Source organism: Nothobranchius furzeri, chromosome 3 (assembly GCF_043380555.1).
Source record: "Nothobranchius furzeri strain GRZ-AD chromosome 3, NfurGRZ-RIMD1, whole genome shotgun sequence".
NCBI classification, from domain to species: Eukaryota; Metazoa; Chordata; class Actinopteri; order Cyprinodontiformes; family Nothobranchiidae; genus Nothobranchius; species Nothobranchius furzeri.
The window spans coordinates 48,733,282-48,756,639 of NC_091743.1; the positions used below are offsets into that span (position 1 = coordinate 48,733,282).

Genomic DNA, 23,358 nt, shown 5'->3' on the forward strand with positions numbered 1-23,358 from the left:
ATTCATTAGACCAATGATGCAGATCTAAATCAGTATGCGTGTGCGTTTATTTTATGTATAGTAAAGTAAAGCGTCAGCAGACAGTTCGGGTGTTGTTCGTTAGTTAGCGGTGCCTGTGTCGCCCGTTTAAATCGTCCCTGTAACAAGAAACTAGTACACACTGGAAGTAAAAAAACTGGTGACTGACATTAAATTCAACCAATCGTAGAGCAACAACTTTGACACTAACCAATCAACGTCTACCATGTCAGGCGTTCTGTGTTTTGATGCTTGTACAGCGCTTGGTGTACGAAGAGTGTTAACGATGGCTGCCTCCTTATTATTGCGGTGGCTGAAGAGACTGTTCCTTTTTGTGTTGATATGCCCCCTCTGTGTTCCAGCCTTCTTGAATTTGGAAGAGTTAAACGAAATGAAATACGGGATTCAAATTCTGTCTGACCCCGTGATATTAGGGCAGGTGAGTGGGGGCTATAGATGCTAACGTGTAGCTTGTTAGCTATAATGTAGGCTACAGCTTGCTAGCGATAAATATATTAATTCCTTTAGGTTATTTAATTACAAATACAAATAACATGTTTGTTTAAGCTCAGCAAGAAACGTTAAGATATTTTGCCAATTCGTGCGAAGACAGAAATTGTTAATTTATGAGCGACAACTGTGACAGCTGTCTTGACAACATGTACACACACACACACACACACACACAAAACACCTGACCAATTAACTACTGCCAATATACTGTGTAGCTTCCCTTTAATTATTACTGGGGTTTCATCACAGTGTTTATTTTTCAGACCAAGACAGAGGAAGTAATGATGGTGTCTAATAAATACAAGCAGCTCTATGAATGTCGACTACCAGCCCAGGCTGTCCGCTTTCACCAGGACCCAGCCTCCGAGCCTGACTCTCAGGCCTACACCGGCCCAGACATCCCAGACCTGCTCAAGCCTATGCACAAATCTCCATGTTTACTAAAGGTATTCTCTCACTTTTCAGGTGTCAATCAATGCTTATTTATGTAATTCGCTTATTAAATACGTATGTAATTAAGTGATTAAGAGCTCTGTACAGACCTCATCACACATACTGTCACCAATTAACAATTGTTTCTTTTCAAATTACATAGTTATAACATTGTGCAGGTGTAATCAAAAAAACGTCAAATACTTTCTGGATTATGATCCCTCAAGCTGCTTTTAAACATTTTTTTAAAGACGTGTGTACTTTTTATTAGTTTACATTCATGTGAGATTACATAATTCACTATGTGGACCAAGATTCAGATCAGAAGTGGCATGAGCTAGATCGACCAACTATCAGTACCAGTCAAATGTTTGAGAGAGACACCTGTCACACACCTGTTTAATATGCAGGTGTTGCCAAACTGTTGACTGCACTATGCAAATGACCTCATTTGAAATTTGCTGTCATTATTTCCTGCAGACAAAAGACTGGTGGACATATGAGTTTTGCCATAGTAAACATATCCAACAGTACCACCTTGAAGGTAAAAATATTCTGATTAAGCATTCTTAATTGACTTATTTTTCTAATGACAAATTGTGGGCAAATTATAAATACAAAGGGCAGTTTGCCTGCTGTAAACTTACATATTTATCAGACCTTTTTGAGTGTTGTGTTTTTATCCAGGTCTTCTAATGGATGGATGGATGTGCATGTAACTAAGAAACAAGAGAATTGCTTTCATATAACCATGTTGTTTTCAGTAATGCTGCAATTTAGCCAATACTTTTACTAACTTCATTGTGTTTTATTAAAAGACAAAAATATCTGGGAACTCATCTGGATTCACATCATTAGGATATGAACTGCAGTCAACCTGACCTGTAGATTATACGCTACTGTCTATTTAAAAAATCTGTGTCTTAAGTAAAATGTTTTTTACACTTTCTCTGATGTTATTTTTAAACATCTTACAGACAGCTAACTGTGAATCCTCCTCTCTCAGTAAAAATATCCTGCTAGTTTGTGTTTGTGCTTGTCTTTAGTGTGATCACTGAGACAGGATTGTGCCTGGTATATCAGTCAAGCCACTAAAAGCTGATTCTGTTTACCGTTCATCTGTGCATTTCTAGAAAAAAAAAACAAGTTAAACTTGTGTTCTTACACTTATAGTAGCTGTGCACCTTCTGACAGTTAAAGATTCAAAAGTCTTTAACACACGGAGAAATGTTGACATAACATTTTTGCAAACTTGTATAAGTCTAAAAATACATTTTCCAGGTCTGATTATCGTCTGCATGTTTTTAAGACATGTTTGTGACTGATGTTCTTTTTTTTTAGACACAGAAATCAATGGGGGTGTTCTTTATCTGGGATTTTATGAGTCTGAATTTGACTGGAACAATGAAACGGCAAAGGTAAAGTTGTCTTTATTAACTACAAAAACTAAGAAATAAAACAACTAACTACAGACCCAGGGATATTAGGCAACTTTTTCATATTTTTACATCATTTTCTATATGTGCTAAAATGACCCTTTACAGGGTTAATGAAATTTCACTCAGACCCCCATCACACTCTGTGGCCAGAATACCGCATTTTTAACATTAGAGTGTCGGTCCAGTTTGTTGGACTTTAAAAAAAAAACACTGGAGCTGACCAACCTGGGGTTGCAGTCTGCTTTCAGCATGTTTCCTGCATGTTTTAGATCACGAACACAGCTGATTTGTTTAATTTAGTGCTGGATCACTCCTGTAGACATTAATGAAGGCTGGGGAGACATTTCATCTGTTTGATTAAGGTGTTAAAAAGAGGAATGCACATTAAGTAGATGTCTTTTGTTTTTGGTTCTTCTAAACAGACACTACAGGTGCTAAAAGCAAGCCAAAACACCCAATCTCCCTTTAAATGTAGGCCTCTTCAAACACTGTTGACAGAAAATGCTCAGAAATATCTGTATGTGCTCTTAAAGTTGCCTCTTTATGAGATAAATGACTGTAGGATATGCATTCAGTTTTCCTTCTTTTTTTTTTTTTTTACTTAGCTTCTGTGTGTTTTGTGACATTAAAACCAAATAGCAGTTTTACAATTGCTAAAGACGATAACAGATTTCATTATTTAAGGCACTGGTTCTGTTCATTTCACAGGCATCCAAACAGCACAAACTGAAACGTTACCACAGCCAGACTTATGTTAATGGATCAAAGTGTGACCTTAATGGGGAACCAAGAGAGACTGAAGTCCGGGTGAGACTTTTCAATTCATCAGTTCTTGTTTATAATTTGCTTCTTTAAATAATCTTCACATACCGATGGCAACCGATTAATCAAATGTTTTGTCAAAAAATGAGTGATTTTAATCACCTCTGAAACATCCAATCCTGGAAAAACCTCGTCCAATCATTGTTAAGGTTCCATTCTTAATGATTGGATCGTGATCCATCCATCTTACTGCTCTTCTGACTGCCCTCCCCCGTACAAGCTTTAATCACACGTCGTTGACTAGCAGCAGTTAAACAGGAAGCAAAGCCAGAGACGAGCTGCCTGGTGTCACAGGTAGAATTTTCCATTCTGTTTGTGTTTGCTCGTTTAAGGAGTTGTCTAACATGTTCTGTTAGAGTATGGTTCTGTGCTTGTCGGGAAAGCACGTCTGACAAGGTTCACGGCAGGGATAGACTGAGGTATCAGGCCGATATTTACAATTTTGTATATATTGCGTCGGTTGATTTAAAGTCGGGCGCATCTGCGGACAGCCCACTGCTGCTGCAAATTTTTATTTAAATGTATATTTCCAACTGAGAGGAGACCCAAAGGAAGACACAGGACACGCTAGAGGGACTATGTCTCTCGGCTGGCCAGGGAATGCCTTGGGATTCCCCTGGAAGAGCTGGCTCAAGTAGCTGGGGAGAGGGAAGTCTGGGCGTCCCGGCTTAGGCTGCTGCCCCTGCGACCCAACTCCGGATAAGCGACTGAAAATGGATGGATGCACGTATATTTACATTCCTGAAAAACATCTGCTTTGTAAATGCTTTAAGACATAGTTGTCAACTGAATTCTTTTTATTTACCTGTTTTGAACGTTTCAGATTTGGCTGGTTTATTATTTGTTCAGTTAACTTTGGTCAATTGTCTGATTTTATTACTGAGCAGTGTATGACATTTCAAGAGGTGGTTGAATTCCATATTCATTAACTGATTCATGTCACGTTGAGCCTCTAATTTTGTTATTTTTGACATTTTAGCATAAAGATAAGGCAGAAAACATCTAGATATATCAGCCATGAAAACCGACCTAAACCATCAGAAGCGCATTCCAGATGGTTGATGGCACCAAGTTAAGAATAAACCAAGAATGATGGACCATAAAACCGCCACACAATATTAGCTTGCATACTGAACTGGTATACAATATTATAGGTGTATTATGTTAGGACCAGAGAAGGTGTCAGCAATGGGTTGAAACATAAGATTACTTGCTACTTTGGGTTAAAGGTATCCTTTGTTTTTGGTGTCACCATTTCCTAAGACCATCAGATTCTGTGACTCTAGTGGGGAGCCTCAGGGACGGGGTTTGGACCATAGAATTATTTTTTTATTAAAAATGTCGCTTGCTTAAACAGATTGTTCAAAGTAGGGCTGCTCAATTAATCGAATTTTAATCACGATTACGATCTGAGTTTTGAACGATTATAAAAAACAAAACAAGCCGATTATTTGCTCCTCCCGCCTGCGCTGCGCCGAGTTGCAAATGAAGCGCTCCTCCCACAGTGTTGCCAACTTAGTGACTGTGACGCTATTTCTAGCAGCTTTTCAGACCCCCTTCTTGACTTTTTAACTTAAAAGTACCTAGCGAACACCTCAGAAACATCTCTGGTAACCCTTAGCTACTTTCTGGATAACTGTCGTCGACATTTCCTGCAGGTTAGCTAAACACTCCGCCTGCTCTCCGGACCGTTCTTCAGGACATTAGGAAAGGGAATGATGTAGTGATGTGTCGGTCGCTAAAGACAGCTCTCGGAGCCGGCTCCCTGTTGGATTAACCAGAGTGAGTGACACACACACCGCACCTGCGGACTCCTGAGCCACTAAAACGGCTAAATGTGCGCGTGCAGCGTGCTAAACACACGAGCAGCTTGCCCTGATTGCTGTGAGACCGGGTTGGGGGGTGGGGGGTGCAGCTGTGGTTGGGACAATTATTACATTAATTGATGGACTTGTAAATAAATAGTTTATAAATAAGGTAGAAATAAGTTCCTCACGCTGATAAATAATAACTAATCTCTCTGAGGACACGGTGCTAGTGCACTCTCCAGCAGCACATTGACACGACTAAATACGTATTATGCAACATTTTGTGAACATCAATTTATTTGCATGTATTTGTTATAAATGCCACTGTATAATTCTTGCTGTCAGTATTTGCAAGATATTGGTATTTGGGTCTGTACTGTTAGACTTAAATGAGTTAAACCAAGGTCTATAGACCTTGGGTCATAAACTATGAGCTATAAGTATATTGGTCTTTTTATACTGGGAATCAGGAGTTATTTTAGTGATCATCTTGTTTCTTATTTTTGTCCTGATTGTGCCCTGAGCAATTTTATGACTGAATAAAAACAAATAAAATCAACATAAATTGAAAAATCGTCCTAAATAATCGTGATCTCAATTTCAGTCACCATAATCGTGATTATTATTTTTGCCATAATCGAGCAGCCCTAGTTCAAAGATTGGACATTCTACCCTTAAGTCCTTCATTTCTACATTAAAAACGACGGCCATGGCTTGTCAGGTTGTGAGACAGGAGGAGGTTAGGACCCAAGATGCAGAAAACCCCAGACGACAAAGGCAGGTAGAAAAAACTTAAAATCCTTTATTTAGGAATAAATGTCCAAATAAATCCAATGAGGGCAGGAAGCCAAAAAACCAATGTCCAAAAATCCTGGAGACGGAAGCTCACTTAAAGAGCTCAAACCTAGAGACTTAGTGGAAGCCAAATACCTAGAGACCTAGAGGGGGAAACGAGACAACGCGGATACAACAACAATGGACCGACAACACACTGAGGCCTAGTCCACACGTAGCCGTTTTTTTTTAAACGAATATTCGCCCCTCCAAAAACTTGCATCCACACCACCTCGTTTAAAAAAAACTCTGTCTACGCGTACCCGGATAAATATGTTGTTAAGGACATGCCAGACCTGTAGGCGGCAGTACTTCCCCCGTTCTTAACCTCGTCCTTCATCTGTGGTCTTCTGCAAGGAGCAGTAATTCCGCTTGCAAAAACAAACAAGCAAAAAGCGCTTGGACAATTGATAAAGCGAGCGCAGCTCTGAGGGCATCCATGCTGTCGGCTAGTGTAAACACAGGTCACACACGTGATGTCAGCTTTTTTTGTCTCGGAAAGTGACGTTGCGGACCTTAAAACTCCGGTTTTGTCTGTCCACATGCAGACACCCAAAACGGAGAAAATGCAGATCTTCACTTTGGCCGGAGTTTTTAAAAAGATCAGTTTTCGTTTGAAAAAACTCAGTTTTCGTGTGGATGACAGGCCAAAACGTAGGAAAATATCTGTTTTGGCAGATCCCCGGCTACGTGTGGATAGGGCCTGAGACGCAGACAGGGTTATATACACAGGGGCTGGGTGATTAAGGGAATTGGACACAGGTGAGACTAATGAACTGAGAGGTGGAGCAGAATGGAGCAGGGGAGGAAACCAGACCTAACAGGAAGGAAGCAAAAATGAACCAAAGGGAGATACTGACTAAATGATCCAAACATGATGGAAACCTAATGATAAGTGGGGTGACTAAGGGAGATGTGAGGGAAACCTAGGGGCTGGGGACCACAGGGACACAGAAACCTAAGGAGAAAACCTAGAGAGGGATGGGGAACACAAGGGGACGCATGATGGGGACGCTGAACATGACACAGCTGAAGGAGTCACCTTTGTAACTGATACCTGTAAAGATCTTTTTGTGCAAATATAAATAAACTTGATTCTACATTTTTCCAGTTTGTGTGCGAAGAAGGCTCAAGCGACTACATCGCCCGTGTGGATGAGCCTCAGTCGTGTCGCTACGTGTTGACGGTTCACACCAGTCGCACCTGCCAGCATCCTCTCCTGCGGCCACCGTCCACTGCCAAGCCGCAGGGTATTGTGTGCCAGCCAGCACTAAGTGCGCAGCAGTACATGGATTACGTCAAAGCTCAAGTCTGTGAGTGAAGATAAAGGTCACAGTGTTTAGTTTCCTGGTTTTGTTTTGATCTTTGAGGATTTGGGAGGGTTCTACCTAACAGAAATGCATGTGAGGAATCTATGCTTAAACGTATATGAAAAACAAAATGCAAATGTTTTGATTTCTGTTTCATATTTGTCAGTTATTTACATATTATTTTGAGTGAGAAAAATATCAATAATAAAATTAAACATGACTAATGGTTGTAATTAAGTGTGAATGAAACGAATGATTTACGGTATAAAATTCATCTAGTTTATTCCATGGTTTAAGTAAAACAACAGTGTTTTGACAACCTTTGTTTTTTTTCTGCCTCTCACTTTCCCGTCTTCATCTGTGTGTTTCCAGCGGACACAAAGCGTAAAGTAGAGCAGATCTCTGAGGAGCTGAAGAGCCTCGATGAGATGTTGGCTGGTAACGAAGGGGCAGAAGGAACAGTGAGAGTAACGGCAGAGGAGACGTCGGCTGGACCTCGCGGTGACCCCAGCCCTTCTGATAGAAAAGGTGCATATTAGTCATCCTAACTTAGTGATTGTAATTTGTTCTTATGGCTTTAGCAGGTCAAAAGCTGTTTCGTTTGGATCAAATCTGTCTGCTTTTCACCAGAAATGGCAGAAATATCTGAAGATGCAACATCAGAAGACACTGATTTCTGGGAAGGAGTTGAAAGACCAGGAAAATCAAAGCTTCCGGTTTCTCATCAGGATAATGAGGTGTGTAAATCTCTATCAGTTTGTATATTTTTGAAACCAGACAGCATAATGCAAACCACCAGAGGGTGTAGTTTTCACTTTTCCATCTTAAATTTCCTAACTTGATTTTTGACAGGTCACAGAAAGTGATTATGACCCAGCAGCAGACGCCGATGGTGATGAAGGTACCGATTTATATTATAGTGTAGTCTATAGAATCTGTAGCCTTTTTTTTTTAAATTACACACTTAAATAAATACTCTGTGATCATCTGCTATGCATTTCTTTTAATTCTTACTGTCTGATAGAAAACTTCAACTTTAAGATCATCACCGACCCGGCAGACCTGATGAATTTTGTTGAACATCTGAAGGAAAGCAATAGGAAGGTCGGTCCTTTGTCTCTTTTTGGTCCTCCTTTTTAAATCATACCTTTTCTTGAAATAGAAATTTTAACATTTTTTTCTTACCTTTTGGTATTTATTTCATAGAAAGCACAAAGCCAGGCTAAAAATAGTGAAGAGAAATCAACAAGCGACCTACAAACGGAGAAGCTGAGAGGAGATGAGAAGGATGAAGATGATCAGCTGTTGGAGGAGTTTGAAGATGAGATGGCTGACCTCTCTGTGCCTGCTGACAAAATCGAAGAGATAAAAGAGGAAATGCAGAAGGAGTTTGACAACATCATAGACGAGGTTTCAGGAAAAGAGACGCCATGTTGAGAAATGAGATTTGTTTTTGTTTAACAGAACATGTATGAGCTATAGTGGTTTGTTTTTCAGGCCCAGCAGGAACTGGAAACCGAAGGTCTGAAAGGGGAGTTTGATCGGACCCAGGCAACACAAACACTGGAGACAACACTGGATAAGCTGCTGGATCATCTGGAGGAGAAAGATGTTCAGGACCCACAGCAGCAAACGGTCCAAAGAGGCAGCGACCCGACCAGAGGCAGCCCAAGCCTGGCACCCAAACAGCCAGGTAACGTTTACGGGCTGTATGACCCGCCCTCTCGTCGTCATCGTGTAAACTCATTCTGTCTCATCTTCACATCATTCACCTGCATGGTCAATGTTTGTGGTGACGTTCTTCATCTCAGAAAGGATCGATTCAAAGATCAGAAAGTCTTTGGATGTTCTGGTGGTCTTTTCTTCTGCTGCCACCAGCGTGACAGCGGGTGACTTTGTTTTAATTCATCCAAATCAAAATGGAAGTTTATAAAAGTCAAACCCAATAAGTGAATCTATCCAGCAGAGCTGGCATGAATATAAAAAGGTGTTTTGGATGGCGCTTATCACCTCCATCCAGTGACCCTGATGATGAGGTGTTTTTTTTATTTTTTATTTTAGGTGAATTGTCTCTTTTGTCCCTCTTTTGTCTCGCCACCCCAGAACAAGCAGCTGACGACCACGTTAAGATCAAAATTACTAAGTATAAGACGGGCAGCAGCCCTGATGGGGAGGTCAGAGGTCAGGAGATGGGCGAAGGAGACCCCCAGTGGCAGCACATAAAGGACGTGGTTAAAGAGCAGCTAGAGAAGGCAGGACTAAAGGCCGAAGGTATGATGGAGGAGTGCTGCGATACTCACGGCCTTTTCTGTTTTCCATCTCCTGTCTTCAGCGTGCAGCACTGCATTTCTCTTCCCATCTTGTCGATTGGTTTCTCACCACTTTTTCCAAAGGTTTAGTCTTTAAGAAGGAGCTGAATGTTTAACAAATCTAAAAACACGGGTGCTGTAAGCTGAATCTTTTCTTAAAGAAAACCAGAAATAAAGAGTTTTTCCTTCATGTGTCTTCTTTCTTTTCTCATTTCCTTCCATCCACTGAAAGTACCATTCACATCATTCATACCGAGTTGTTTATCTCTCTTTTGTGTGGTTGTGTTTTAATTTTTATGGGTTTTTTCTCTGTTCTCAAGGTAAAATTGAGGTGAAGATCTTGACAAGAAAGAATGCAGATGAGGCGGGTGACCAGTGGTTGACGGAAGAGGATACAAAGTCCTTCAGGGAGCTACTCATAAATCTGCTGGTAATCCCAGTACTCTGAGTTAGTTTTAATCCTAACGGGTGTGAAATCTACTTATGCTATGTCTGGTTGCAGCTGTGTGCTGCTCAGGTTTAGTTCATTCATCCGAAACGTACCGCTGCTACGTCGAATTCTTGAAGTAGTTTACGGGTAGATTTTGATGCTGATGTTTTATTGAAATGGGATCCTTACTGTTAGGTTTTACTGGTGAAGTTTTCTCCAGATTTTGCCATCAGATCCATTTTTCACTCCACTGTTTTGTTGTTCCAGCTGGCTCCGATGCTCTGCCCTCGTTCGGATCGGTTTGCTGACTGTCTTTTCTCCAACATGTAGCTCCTCTTTTGTTTTTAAATCTTTAATGGTCTGTTGTGACTCCGAATGAAAAGAAAAGGCTGGTTTTCATACTTTCAACATAAAGTGGAGACTTCATCCATCCAGACCTTGTTTGTGAATCAGTGCTGTTAAATTTGAATTCAGCTTTAGGGGTAGACCGATTATTTGTCCTTAGTAAAGCCGATTTAAAGTCAGGCACGTCCTCGGGCAGCCCGGTGCTGTTAATTTAAATGTATTTTTGTCTACCTCTACTCGGCTTCATCTGTCTGACTAGAAAACTTTTTTTTCTCTTGAAGGGTTTTTGCACTTTGAAGTTCCCAGAGAACAATATTGTTTTGTTTGTTTCGGCATCCTAATACAGTTCACACGTGACACTTGGTGGGGCTTAAAGGAGCCATATCATGGAAAATCCACATTTTGGAGCTTTTTATCATCTGATATAGTTATTTTCTCATGAAATAAAACAACCTAACCCACCTTTGGCTGCATTCATGCCTTTTCCTGTTTCAGCTGCAAATTTTGAGTTTTATTTTCAAAATCTTGGTAAGTGTCAATGAAAACTAGTCTCGTCATCAGAGACTAGCTCCTCTCCCCGAAGCCAGTCTCTGTTCTGAAAACTGTCTCCCGTGGCCAGCTTAGGATATGTAGCTTAGGCGATTGGTGTCATGTAGCAGACTTGGTAGTCTAGTGGTTCGTGTGCTCAGGCTGACGTCTTAACCTCTGGACTACCATAACCAGTGCAGTGACTGACTCGCCTAAGATGCTGTTGTAGTCACATTTTGTCCGAGCGGGCGTAGGCGGAGTTTCACTGAAACAAAAGCGTTTTATTTCCGGATACAAATTCAGGCTGACGAAAATAACTCTTATTTATATAATGTTCCTACCTTTGTTCACAAATGTTTAAAATGGCATGACCTGGAACCTTTACATCTATGATTTTGTGGTGATGAAGTAACTCCGTGTGAAGACTTAGGGGTTTTATGTCATAGTCAGCCATTTTGTTTGGGTTAATCATTCTTCCGGGCTGATTCGGGTTAGGAGCAAAGGGTCTGTGTTCCCTGCAGGATTGCAGGAACAGGTATGAGTTTAAACTTTGTTTAAAGTCGAGGGACATTTAGATCTGAAAGGCTGATTGTTTTTCACATGAAATGTCTTTTTGTTTTTTACTCCTCAGACTGGTGGCACTGAAGAGGTTTACAAAGAGCAAAAGAGGCAACAGGAGTTGGAGAATAACTATAGATTTGTGTGGGGAGAAAACCAGGAGGATACCCAGTCATCCAGCACGTCCGACTCGGACGACGTAGACATTTGAGCTCATACAACACCCCCAGTACCCCTACTTGGATGGTAAACTCCTGTGGAAACAAGCAGGGAGAAGGACTACAATGTGTCGTCACAGATTTGATAAACAACTCTCTTCATTCAATAATTGCTGTTAATCCTGGCAGATTATACGGATCTCAGCTGTTTGCACATTCAGAAAATGAGTTTTCTCGTAAAGGCAATACTTTCAGCATCTCTAAAGGACGACTTTCATGCGTTGCACGAAGACACTGCAGCGTGTTAGCTGTGGTTGTAGTTGAAGGACGTTACGCATCTTCCCTTTTTGATGGGATTCAGTTTTTGTAGAAGGCCAAAGTAGCTGGGTGAGCTAAAGCTAACGTTTCTAGAATAATTTTCCAATTTTGTTAAACAAGCGTGTTCTGAAGCCGCAACCATGTTTGTGTTGTCTTCGATGTTGGCTCTGGAGCCCAAACCCGTGAGCGACTCAGATGGGGAGTTTTTGTGGACATCAGCTGAATATCTGCTTCCATAACAAGCACTGTCGCCTCTGAAAAACCGAGAACAAATGCTCAAAGCTTCGCATTCCAATTGCAGTTGTTTCTTTTTCTTTTACATTCTGGCACATTTTAGTATGTCGAGCATCAGAGGTAAACAAAAATAGAATAAATGATTATTTGTAATACACTTGGAATCTTTGAAGTAATTACACAAACTGAAAACTTAGTTATGGAGTCTTGTTTTGTTTAATTTTTTTTTCTAAGCTACAAGGACCTCTACGTGCTTGGAGGTGTCTTTCAAGCATTTTTAGGGAAATCTTTAAACTACCTTAATTTAATAAATGAATGCAGCTTTGATGTTAACTAGGTTTAGTGTACCAAATTCACTGATGCTCACAAAACCCTTCAGACATGTACTCAGAGGGGCTGAATTTGTACAGTTTGTAAAAAAATTTGGCTTATTGGAGCTAAAGTGTGTACATAATTATTCTGTCTGTCTTTTATTTGGTTGTAATTCAGCACAGATTAAGTGGGAGTTGACCTACCCCAATAAATATGTTTGAGAATTCTGTGGAAGATCTTTTCTAAAACAAATCTTTGGAACAATGGAAGTGCGTCAAACTGGTTTAAGCACAGAGGCATTAAAAAGAAAATGGGTGTGTTTCTTTACATAGTCAACTGAGTTTCGTTAGAATATTTATTGTGGCTGGTGAATTGACTGTATGCGTCACCAACTGAATCTCTGGTGTACTCTTGAGTGTATGACTTTTTTATTGCTCTAAGTTGAGCGGATTCATAATGAATTTGTAAAGACAAGACAGGTTTGTCCGTCCATCCATTTTTGGCTGCTTATCCAGGGTTGGGTCCCCGGGGCAGTAGCCTAAGCAGGGAGGCCCATACTTCCCTTTCCCAGCCACTTGGACCAGCTCCTCCAGGGGAATCCTAAGGCGTTCGCTGGCCAGCCGTGAAACATAGTCTCCAGTGTGTCCCGGGTCTTCCTTCAGGTATTTTCCTGGTTGGACGTGCCCGGAAAACCTCTGGGAAGTATCCTAACTAGATGCCTGAGCCACTTCAACAGGCTCCTCTCGATGCAAAAGATAAGCGGGTCTACTCCGAGTGGCTGGGCTCTCCCTTAGAGATAGGGTGAGAAGCTCAGTCATCCAGGAGGGGCTCAGACTAGATCCGCTGCTCCTCCACGTCAAGAAGAGCCAGTTAAGGTGGCTCAGGCATCTCAGGATCCCTCCTGGAAACCTCCCTGGTGAGGTTTTCTGAGTATGTCCAACCGGGAGACCCAAAGGAAGACCTAGGACACGCTGGGGGTACTATGTTCTCAGCTGGCCAGGGAACGCCTTGGAATTCCCCCAGAGGAGCTGGCCCAAGTAGCTGCAGAGAGAGACGCCTAGGCCTCTTTTCTTAGGCTGCTGCCCCCACGATCCGATCCCAGATAAGCGGATGAAAATGAGAGGATGGAAGTCAGACTGCTTATAGAGACATGAAAGAGACTAAGGTGTTATTCAAGCCTACTATTACAGATTCTACACTGTGCATTTACAGTCTTCCCAAGACACACAGGAAAATAACTGATCAGACCCATCATCAATAAATAGTCTGCTAGTCTATACACTACCATAGAGGTGGACTTTCTAATCTGTCCATTGACACAATACATTGAACTTTACAGACAGTGGTTCTGCCTCGACTCTTCTTCCCATGAGAGTTTCAAGATAATCCGGTTTGGGACATGATCTAAACTGCTCACATCAAATGGTAATGGCTCTACTGACTTGTATAATGAAGGATTTTTATTGCACAACAACCAGCAATAACGCCTACACCCAGCCCATAATCATAACTGAAAAATGTATTATTGTGACAATAATCCATCCTCTGTAGCATCTCTCTCTCTCTCTCTCTCTGGACGTTTTCCACAAGTGATAATGTGGGCTTCACATCATTTATAGATTCTCTACAGTAAGTGAAATACATTACGATATATGTTTTTTTTAATCTTGTTGGTTAAAAAAACAGTAATTCAAGAGTTTTAATGAGCTATAATACAAAATATTGTGTATAGCCTATACTTGCCTGCTTATATGAATATTATACAGTGCACAGTCTCACATGAACACATTAGTGTGCAAAGAGCCCTTTCACTGTAATATTCAGTAGAGATTTAAACCTGTAAACACTGGTTTCTACTTGTCCCACGTACAGAGCCAGTAGTTTCCACTTTTACATGATCACCTACGCAAAACTTCTAATTTTGCTTGGAAACATTTCTGAAAGGTGTTATGTTTCTTTTATCTACAGAAAATGACTCTCTACCTTTTTCAACTTTAATATTTCAATAGAAAACTTGCCTGTTCAGATCTGAGGAAAAAATGTGCACTTGATGCACAGTCTATTGGACGGATGGTTTATCTGATTAGTTCGTTATGGAGGGGATTAACTCTAATTTTGTATTTTGACCGGAAGTGTCGATTTTTTTAGGCGGAAGTCAACAGTCAGTCAGACAAGTTGTAAATGTAGTTCAGCGTAGCGGAACATTTGCATATTATTGTTTATTCTGTGCGGAGAAACCAAGAAGATGCTATTTTTATTAGCCCCGTCGGTCAGCTAGCTCTGTGGCGGTTTTGCTAGCTACGGGCGGCTGAATAACTTGACGCCGAAGTTAAACGTTAGCGCCGTCGACCAAATAACGGATTAGCCAGTTAGCTTGCGCCAGCAGACCCAACACGACAGTAAACAGCGGGACAAGTATTGTTTTTCAGTCATCGTTTCAGATAACTCTCTAGTTCTGTCAGCTTAGCTCCATGGCTAGCTGATCTGGTATCGTGCGCAAAGGAAACGCTTTTCGGAGTTTATGTCTGTGGTGAGGAAGTAGCTTTAGGATAATCGCTGCCATGGTGTGTGTTACAGCTGGACCTGGTGAGTAAGTTAACCACTCCTCAAACGGGGAGTGACACTTGTTACTTTCTTTAAACTCTTGTCATATCCTCTGCGGCCAGCTCGGCGACTACTAAAGCCTCTGTGCTCTCGTTCTCCTTCTTTCTTCTCTCACGTTCAGCTGCTAAACTCAACTGCTGCCATTAGGTCACCCGATCCAGCATGAAGGCCCTGGGATACAGATTCTCTTTTTTTGCTGGTTTTGTGGTGGGAACCTTCACACTGTACGTGTTTCTGCGGCAGATGTGGTTTGAGAGGACCGTAGCGGAGCAGCAGGCCAACAGCTTCGGCAAATTTTTTGACCAGCTCGGGGGAGAGGATAAATTATGGAAGAAAGAGAGGTCTGCTCTTTTCAACTTGAAGCACCCTCATCATATAGGTACGTACTGTTGACGCTTTAGGTTAGACACGCTTCTTTATTCAGTGGGCCGAAGCATAGTTTAATATCCGGGATTAATCTCACCGGTGTACCTGTTTTATCCCCACCGTTTTACATTAGCATTAAAACCACTTAGTTTCTATGACTGTTGGACATTCTGGTTAGAGTTGTGAAACAAGTAGAAGTACATTTCTGGCAATAAATATAGCTACTATTTTACTTTCTCACATGATTGCTGTTTTGTTACGTGGGTAATGTGTGATCAAGTTGCACTTCCCTTTTGAGAGAAACACTACTTCAAAGTAACAAAAGTTTTTTTTGTTTTAATCAGAATTCTGGTACATATGCGTGGTAGAAAGTCATGTTCATTCTGGAAATCACATGCTGCTCCGTAGTTGCTGCTTATCTGCAGCGAGGAAACAAGGAAGTTTGCACTTTGTTCTTATTGATTTACGTTTTTTATTTAAAAATCAAGTCCGTTTGATTTTACCTGACCAGCTGCGGCTGTGCTGGGCAGCTTGTCAGTGAATTAAAGGGTTCAGGCTCTTCTTATTGAGTGTTATCTGGATGTTGCTGGTTCAGATCGTTCAGATCGAGTTTTCAGCACAGACTGTTACATGACTCCAGTTTACTCAAACGATTAAAAGAAATCCATTCTCTTTTCCGGCTTATGGATTTCATTATTTAATGGCTTCATGTGTATGTACATGTGTTAGTGTATATATGGGTCGAAATATATTTTGTACACGTCACAAAAGAATGATTATACATTTGTGATTAATGTTCTAGATTAGTTTATTTATTTTTGTTTACTCTGCTATCTTGCTTTTATTGGCACATCTCTAGTGGTTTTTATCCTCCTAAAATGTAAGTTAATAAAGTTCTATGTGGTTTCATTGATCCAGGAGGTCACCACAAATACCTGATTCACATTTTATTGTAAATTTTTATTTGTTGCATCAATAGGACAGAAATTACAAGCATAAACATTTAAGAAGAAAAAAAAGTAAATTGACATGATAGCAGGGCTGATCAGGACACGCTGGAGGGAGGATTCTACCAGAGAAGCTGACCCAAGTGACTGGGGAGAGGGAAGTCTGGGAATCCCTGCTTAGGCTACTGCTCTCGTGACCTGATCCCAGATAAGTGGACAAAAAGGGATGGATGGAAAACTAAATCAAATGTTCAATTATAATAGTTTTTCCATTTACAAACATCCCTTCTTTTTTGTTTTTGCAGATCAAGATTTTATTTTGATACCAAATATTTTGGCCACACCCCCTGAGAGCATAGGTATTCAGGTTGTGAATGCAGATGGACTTTGCACTGATGCTCGTATCTCTTCCCCAGGAGAAGATGGCCGCGTGGCTGATGAGTTGTACAAAAAGGTGCGGATTCTTTGCTGGGTGATGACTGGGCCCAACAACCTGGAGAAGAAGGCTCGGCATGTGAAGTCTACTTGGAGTCGCCATTGCAACATAGTGGTTTTCATGAGCTCCGTGGACGACCCCGACTTCCCCACGGTGGGACTGGGCACCAAAGAGGGTCGCGATCAGCTGTACTGGAAAACCATCCGAGCCTTCCATTATGCCTACGATCATCATGCCAACGAGGCCGACTGGTTCCTCAAGGCGGATGACGACACCTATGTAATTGTGGACAATCTGCGCTGGGTCCTGGCCAACCACACGCCCGATGAGCCGATCTACTTCGGCCGACGATTCAAGCCCTACACCAAGCAGGGGTACATGAGCGGCGGTGCGGGCTACGTGCTGAGCAGAGAGGCTCTGCGGAGGTTTGTGGAAGGTTTCACAAACAAAGTGTGCACTCACACTACCTCTGTAGAGGATCTGGCAATGGGGCAGTGCATGGAGAAGGTTGGGGTGCTGGCAGGAGACTCCAGAGACACCTCACACAGAGAGACATTTCATCCCTTTGTCCCGGAGCAGCACCTCACTGCCAAGTTCCCAAAGAGCTTTTGGTATTGGAGCTACTGTTACTATCCCATCTCTGAGGTAAGTTTGCTTTAATCCCTACATACTCCCTAAGCTGGTATAAGTATGCACACCTGGGATAAAAGGATAAAATGTTGTTATGGCATACTTATCCTTAATCTCTGTGAGCTGCGGCTGTGGTTTTTAGCTAATCGGCCAAAGTTTTCCTTTCCAGTGTAATGTGTTTTCTGCTCACAGAAAACGGAACGCCATGATGTTCTCCAGTGTTGCTAAAACGCCTCATTCGTCTTTTCCCAGGGTCCTAGCTGCTGCTCGGATATATCGGTGTCTTTCCATTATGTGGATGCTGCGGGCATGTATTTACTGGAATACTACACCTATCACCTGCGTGCCTTTGGTTATAAATACCGCTACCAGCCCCCCACCCCAAAGAACTACAGAATTGAACACTTGAGTTTCCCGAATTCTGCAGATGGACAAAAGCAGATGGCTTCTCAGGAGAAAGAGCACGGAAAAGTTGATAATCCGTCCAGATCGGCGCAAGAGCAGGACCCAGACCCCCCGCCAGCAGCTGGGAAAGACCCTCCTCCTGATGCAGAAGAGTGACGCTGTGCTGTTTTAAGGCAGGCAGGAAGTGGATGGGATTTTGTGAAGTTTTTAGTGTTTATCAATTTTTCTCTGTTAACCTGGACTTGAGGCATGAAACCACTTTTATTTTAAGCTTTTCCACATCCCAGTGCTTGGCCTCAGGATTCAGAAGCAGAGGGTTTGCTTTTAGTGAGGACTGTCTACCGGTACTGCTAGTCAGCCTCTCAGCCCAAGATGATTCTATTGTTGTTATTTGGTGGTTTTTACGATTGCGTGAGCCGGCTACAGTTGCCTGTTAACTGCATTTTACCAGCACAACCACTTTTTTCTTGACTTGCTAAAGCTGTTTGACTTCATTTCTCTGAGAGACGTAGAGCTGAACAGGGGGAACCTGTATGTTCTGACCTGTAAGATGAGTCAAGTCTTTCAGAATGAGTCCTGAAGCTTTTGTGTTCAGCCAACCAGTTTTAACGGCATAAGTGACATGATGTGTTGTGGGAACATTCAGTTGACATTGTCAGTTATGCTTTTATTTACATGAAGCTCTTTGGAGATTTACATCGATCTTAAATGCTCATTTATAAATAATTTTATGTTGGTATTTTCTTAGCGTTCGGGTCATAAAGGTTCAATAAACTTCCTGGTTACGTTCCCAAAAGTCCACATCTGCTTTAGAGTGAAGCTAGACTAAGAGGCCGTTTTTCTCAACGTCATGTGAAAAATATAAATGTTTGGACCCTTTGGCAAATATTAAAAAGTTTAGGGTCAATTTAGTCAAAAAACTTATTAATGCTACTAGAAAGCTGTTCAGCTCTTTGTGAAAGGGAGCACAGCTTTCTCTAACTGTCCCTGTAAAGAGTTGTGGTTCAGAAATGCAAAAACAAACATTTAACCTTCGGAGGGGGGGTGCTGTTGGGCTGCATGGTAACAGGTTCTGATGAGCTGGCAGTGGAGAATAAATCTAGTCTGAATCCTAATCAAACACCTTAACATTACCAGTGAATTTAGTTCATAGTAACTATAAAACCCTTCCTTTGTTTATTCCAAAGACCCCTGTAAGAGTGCTGACACCCACTGTTTGTTTTCGTTAACAGACTTTTAAGTATCTTTACTTTAAACCAGCTGGATGAGGAGGTAGAAAACCAAATGAACTTGTATCTTGCGAAATCAAAACCCGACCTTCCGAACCAGCCACAACCACCGTCCCGTTGTCCGTGTAAGTGGAGCTGGATTCACGCGTTTTGCATGTCCCACGTCTGTGCCTTGTAAACTGAGATTGTACGAGCCATCGGCTGCTCACACGACTTTGCACTGTGATGTTAGAATGGTGAGAGGATTATGGATGCTCGTTTTCCCTCTCCCTCCCTCTCTAGTTTGGTTTTATGAAGGTCATGTGCTCCAGAAACTCTGAATGGACCAGAGCATTTCTTTCATAGTTTGTGCATTATCGATTTCGAATTATTTCCAAGCGTCTCTTCAGTAAAATATATCCAAATGACAGCACTGAAGAAACATGATGCACTTTTGTTTGGTTTTTTTAACCACCTGAAGCCTTTATTTGTATTTTTAATGTTTTACATGTACGACCTAACAGTTGCCTATCAGAGTAGTTTTGTGTTCTGCTTGCTTTTGGTTTGTGTGTGAACTCAAGTTAAAAACTGTATTCAAGCAGAAATGTTTTCCACATTGGTTTCTACTGGAACGAACGATCGCGCTGCTGATTTAGGTTCCTCGCTGACCGCGTCGTCGATGCCGCACCTCCCTTCCATGACAATCTAATAGTTCTGAATATTTTCTCCAATGTGTACAGTGGTGTATTTATATCTGAAATGTATTTATGTTAGTATTGACGTTTCAATCGAGTCAGTATCATCAGTGTGTAAATACTTTTGACAGTGTGTAAGCACACAATTGGTGTGATCGTTTTTAGTGACAAATACTTGATTGACTGTAAATAAAATTCATATTTTATTGTAAATCTTCTTGTGTTTCACATTTGTTTGTTGGCAAACACTATTTTATCTAAGAACTTTATCCAGTAGTCATGGAAAGATGATCAGGAGTGGCTCAGCTCTCTGGCTGCTGAACCTGTGATCTCTCCTGATAAGCTCTGTCACAGTTGGTATTTCTTTGAAAGGCGAGATCATTTACAGTCTGTTTTTCACACAAGGATGTTTGTCACCTCCCTTAGGACGAGGGTGGGGTCCTGAGGAAAGACAAATAGGATTTAAAGGTCACCGTTTTATTGGCAAATTTAATTTTAGGACAGCTGAAAGTCTCACCTCTGCTTTTCACAAATGATTAACCTGCATCCATTCTTCTGCAGAATCACGTGCACAGACAGGCAGCACTCTCCTGTTGCACAAAGGAAGATGTGCAGTTATGACATTACTATCGTGCATTTTAATCGTAATTTAAATCAAATTTTCATGTCACCTGAAAGGTCCCAGTGATGCCTTTCTGGGCTAAATGTAATGCTTTTGTTTGCACAAAGTAAGCTGAGCTGTGGCATTAAAGAGGATTATTAATGTTTCTCAGACCCTAAAGACGACGTAGCAGTGGTTTTTATGTTCATGTTTATTTATTTGGCAGACGCTTTTATCCAAAGCGACTTACAATTTATAACCTATAGGGCATGTTGTGATCTGTGGGGGAAACCAGAGTACCCAGAGGAAACCCACGCATGCATGGGGAAAACACGCGACTCCACGCAGAAAGGCTGCAGTCGAGTTTCCAACCTGCAACCTTCGTGCTGCGAGGCAACAGTGCTAACAACTGCGCCACCATGCTGCAGGTTTTACTGAATATGGAGGTCATGCTTGTCCCAGTGACTTTAGGACCTGTTACATACTTGTTTTAAGGTGAAAATTTGGTGCTTTAATCACAAAAAAACCCGATAAAAACAAACATGGCAAACTGCTAAAGAGCTCAAAGCTGCCTCTTCACTTGGCTCTCACAAAATAATTCCGTGTATATTTATTATAATTTAGCTTAACAGCACAAGAGTGTCTCTAGACGTTTGATTATTTTAAAAGTGTAAATCTTATTGGAAGAGCATGAAATATACACTGAACAAAAATATAAATGCAACACTTGTTTTTGCTCCCATTCTTTATGAGCTGAACTCAAACATCTGAAAATTTGTCTACACATGTCACGGAGCTGATTAGACAGCTTGAATAATGTACAGGTGTGCCTTAGACTGCCCACTGAAAAATGGGAGCAAAAACAAAAGTGTTGCGTTTACATTTTTGTTCACTACCTCCACCTGAATACTCACTAATTCAGTTGTTTTACTCTGCGTTTATTTTGAGCTGCAAACATAGTCTGTGCAAATGTGTGAGATACAGCAACAAAATATAAATTCTGTTAGTTAGGCGTTGATAGAAACACAGAAGTATACATCTATATGATTCAGCTGTTTCTATAACAGAAAATGCATTTGTGAAAAATATTAAACTTGAAAAAATGTTATTTTTGAAAGCCTTAAAAATAATGCATTTTTTACAACAGTTCAAATGAGATCAGGCATTCTATTTGTTGGGTGTAATATTTATGATTATTGGTGTAAATGTCATCAGAGCACTGATTCACTTGTGTGAACTCACTCAAGGTTTGCCTCAGAAGTTCAGTAAAAATGCGATCGACGTGACTTAAAAAGATAAGTGATTACTTATTTTGTCTCTATCAGCTGATGAAAACTTTGCAACTTAGATGACAAAGAAGTTCATTTGCAGAAAATCACCAAATTGTATTTGGACTAAAATGACCAGAAATTAATAAGATGCATTGTTTTCTTTATTTAAAAAATGTGCATTATTATTTTTTATTAATTCTTCATTTATTCATGCTGAAAGCAGCATTCAGTGAAATCCAGTACTCACTTCTGACTGGAGAAACGTCTCTTCTTCCCATAAGACCAAAAAAGCTGTCAGTATCTATGGTCTGAATCCTCTTCTGTACTGCGGTTTCACTTCCCTGAGATCAAAGCCAAGAGTAAATAATTACGTTTATGTAGCTAAGCTTCACTGTCTAAATAAAACATCTCCTGCGTTGCTTTGGAGGCTGAGACATGGGTGCAGCAGTCTACCTCTCGCTGTGATTTGAAGGTCTCGCCTCTACACCATGACTTGACAGGAGAGATTACAAGGATGATCAGAACAGCCAGAGTGCAGCAAGGGTTTCCCTCCATCGCTCTGAAACTGGAATCAGTGTTAGACCTCTGAATGCTCATTTATTAAGTTTATGCAACATGCTTCTTTGGCTGAATCAAAGAAAAAAAATAATCTCACATGAAATGTTAGATTTTCATATTGTTATCCAAAAATGCAAAATATTTTGTGGTGGAAAATAAGATGTAGTGACTTACCGGTATCTTCAATAGGTAGTTCAGATTAGTGATAGAGTATTCTGATCCCGGGTCAAGCTGCACCTTTCTTTTGTGTTCCAGTTCTGATAAGCAGCTCTTTGCATGAATCCTCTTCTGACTAAATGTGTACTGACATGTGTACAAGTACTTTCTCTCACTGTCTGAAGTTCTGCTGATGTCACGAGCTGCTCCACAAAGTAGGTTCTTCCTGTCTCTGGTTGGAGATCCAGACTCCTCCAGCTAGGTGAGAGGATTGCTTTTGTGTTTTCTTACTGCAGGGATGTTCAGGACTTCTGTTTCTGACTGGGATGTCTGTAGATGGCAGCCTTTCTGTCTAAAAGACAAATAATATATCAGTGCTAAGTATTTGGTTTAGTTTTATTTGAACAAAGATTTGAAAATGTTGGCAAATGTATTTAATTGTTTTAAGGATATTTCTGCTGGAGTGATGTCTCACCTCCTATAATTGATTATCAAATCAAATCAAATTTTATTTATGAAGCACTTTTTATGCAACGAGTGCAACTCAAAGCTCTGTACAATATTAAGAACAACCACATCACACACACACACACACACACACACACACACACACACACACGAAAGGACAAATGGCTGAGTACAGATGCAATAAGCAACAAAGAAGACGAAAACGCCATCAAAAGGAGCCAACTGCACTGGGAGCAGCAGCCGGGGCACCACCACATAGCACCAAGAGGAGGCACGAGAAGCACCCAGGCAGCCACGGCCAACCCCCTCTCCTGGGGTAGATGGCCCCCACAAAGGAAACACTGGTAAAACTTAAAGAGATTAAGACAACAACTTAAAACCCAAACTAAGCATAAACACCAGATAAATTAAAGTCAAATTAAAACACACTGATAAAAGACAACCAAGTAGAAACCAACAATTATATATATATATATATATATATATATATATATATATATATATATATATATATATATATATATAATGCAAATGATGAAATATATAAAAGATGGCTAAACAGGCTGAAATAGATCAAATTCAGCTAAAAGCTATACTAAAAAGGTGAGTCTTGAGCATGGCCTTAAAAACATGAACATTAGGCGC

General features: G+C 40.9%; 2 protein-coding genes across 3 annotated transcripts; both read left to right on the forward strand.

Annotated features, from left to right (window-relative positions):
• The first annotated feature begins 253 nt into the window (after positions 1 to 253).
• On the forward strand, positions 254 to 12,353 carry os9 (OS9 endoplasmic reticulum lectin). 2 transcript variants are annotated; one of them, XM_015959743.3, is made up of 15 exons: positions 254 to 457; positions 795 to 977; positions 1,444 to 1,507; positions 2,305 to 2,381; positions 3,111 to 3,209; positions 6,978 to 7,179; positions 7,549 to 7,704; positions 7,807 to 7,913; positions 8,029 to 8,077; positions 8,201 to 8,280; positions 8,383 to 8,586; positions 8,674 to 8,869; positions 9,280 to 9,447; positions 9,806 to 9,915; positions 11,420 to 12,353. In XM_015959743.3, exons 1-15 carry the CDS (start codon positions 305 to 307, stop codon positions 11,555 to 11,557), a joined length of 1,986 nt encoding a protein of 661 aa, XP_015815229.3. In that variant the 5' UTR covers positions 254 to 304; the 3' UTR covers positions 11,558 to 12,353. The 2 variants fall into 2 exon arrangements, with proteins under 2 accessions (XP_015815229.3, XP_015815230.3); XM_015959744.3 differs by lacking the exon at positions 9,280 to 9,447.
• Positions 12,354 to 14,735: 2,382 nt separating this feature from the next.
• c1galt1lb (core 1 synthase, glycoprotein-N-acetylgalactosamine 3-beta-galactosyltransferase 1, like b) lies at positions 14,736 to 18,058 on the forward strand. Its single transcript, XM_015959749.3, has 4 exons — positions 14,736 to 14,954; positions 15,094 to 15,351; positions 16,702 to 17,366; positions 17,604 to 18,058. The coding sequence occupies exons 2-4, from the start codon at positions 15,135 to 15,137 to the stop codon at positions 17,910 to 17,912; spliced, it is 1,191 nt and encodes a 396-aa protein (XP_015815235.1). The 5' UTR covers positions 14,736 to 14,954; positions 15,094 to 15,134; the 3' UTR covers positions 17,913 to 18,058.
• The last annotated feature ends 5,300 nt before the right edge of the window (positions 18,059 to 23,358 follow it).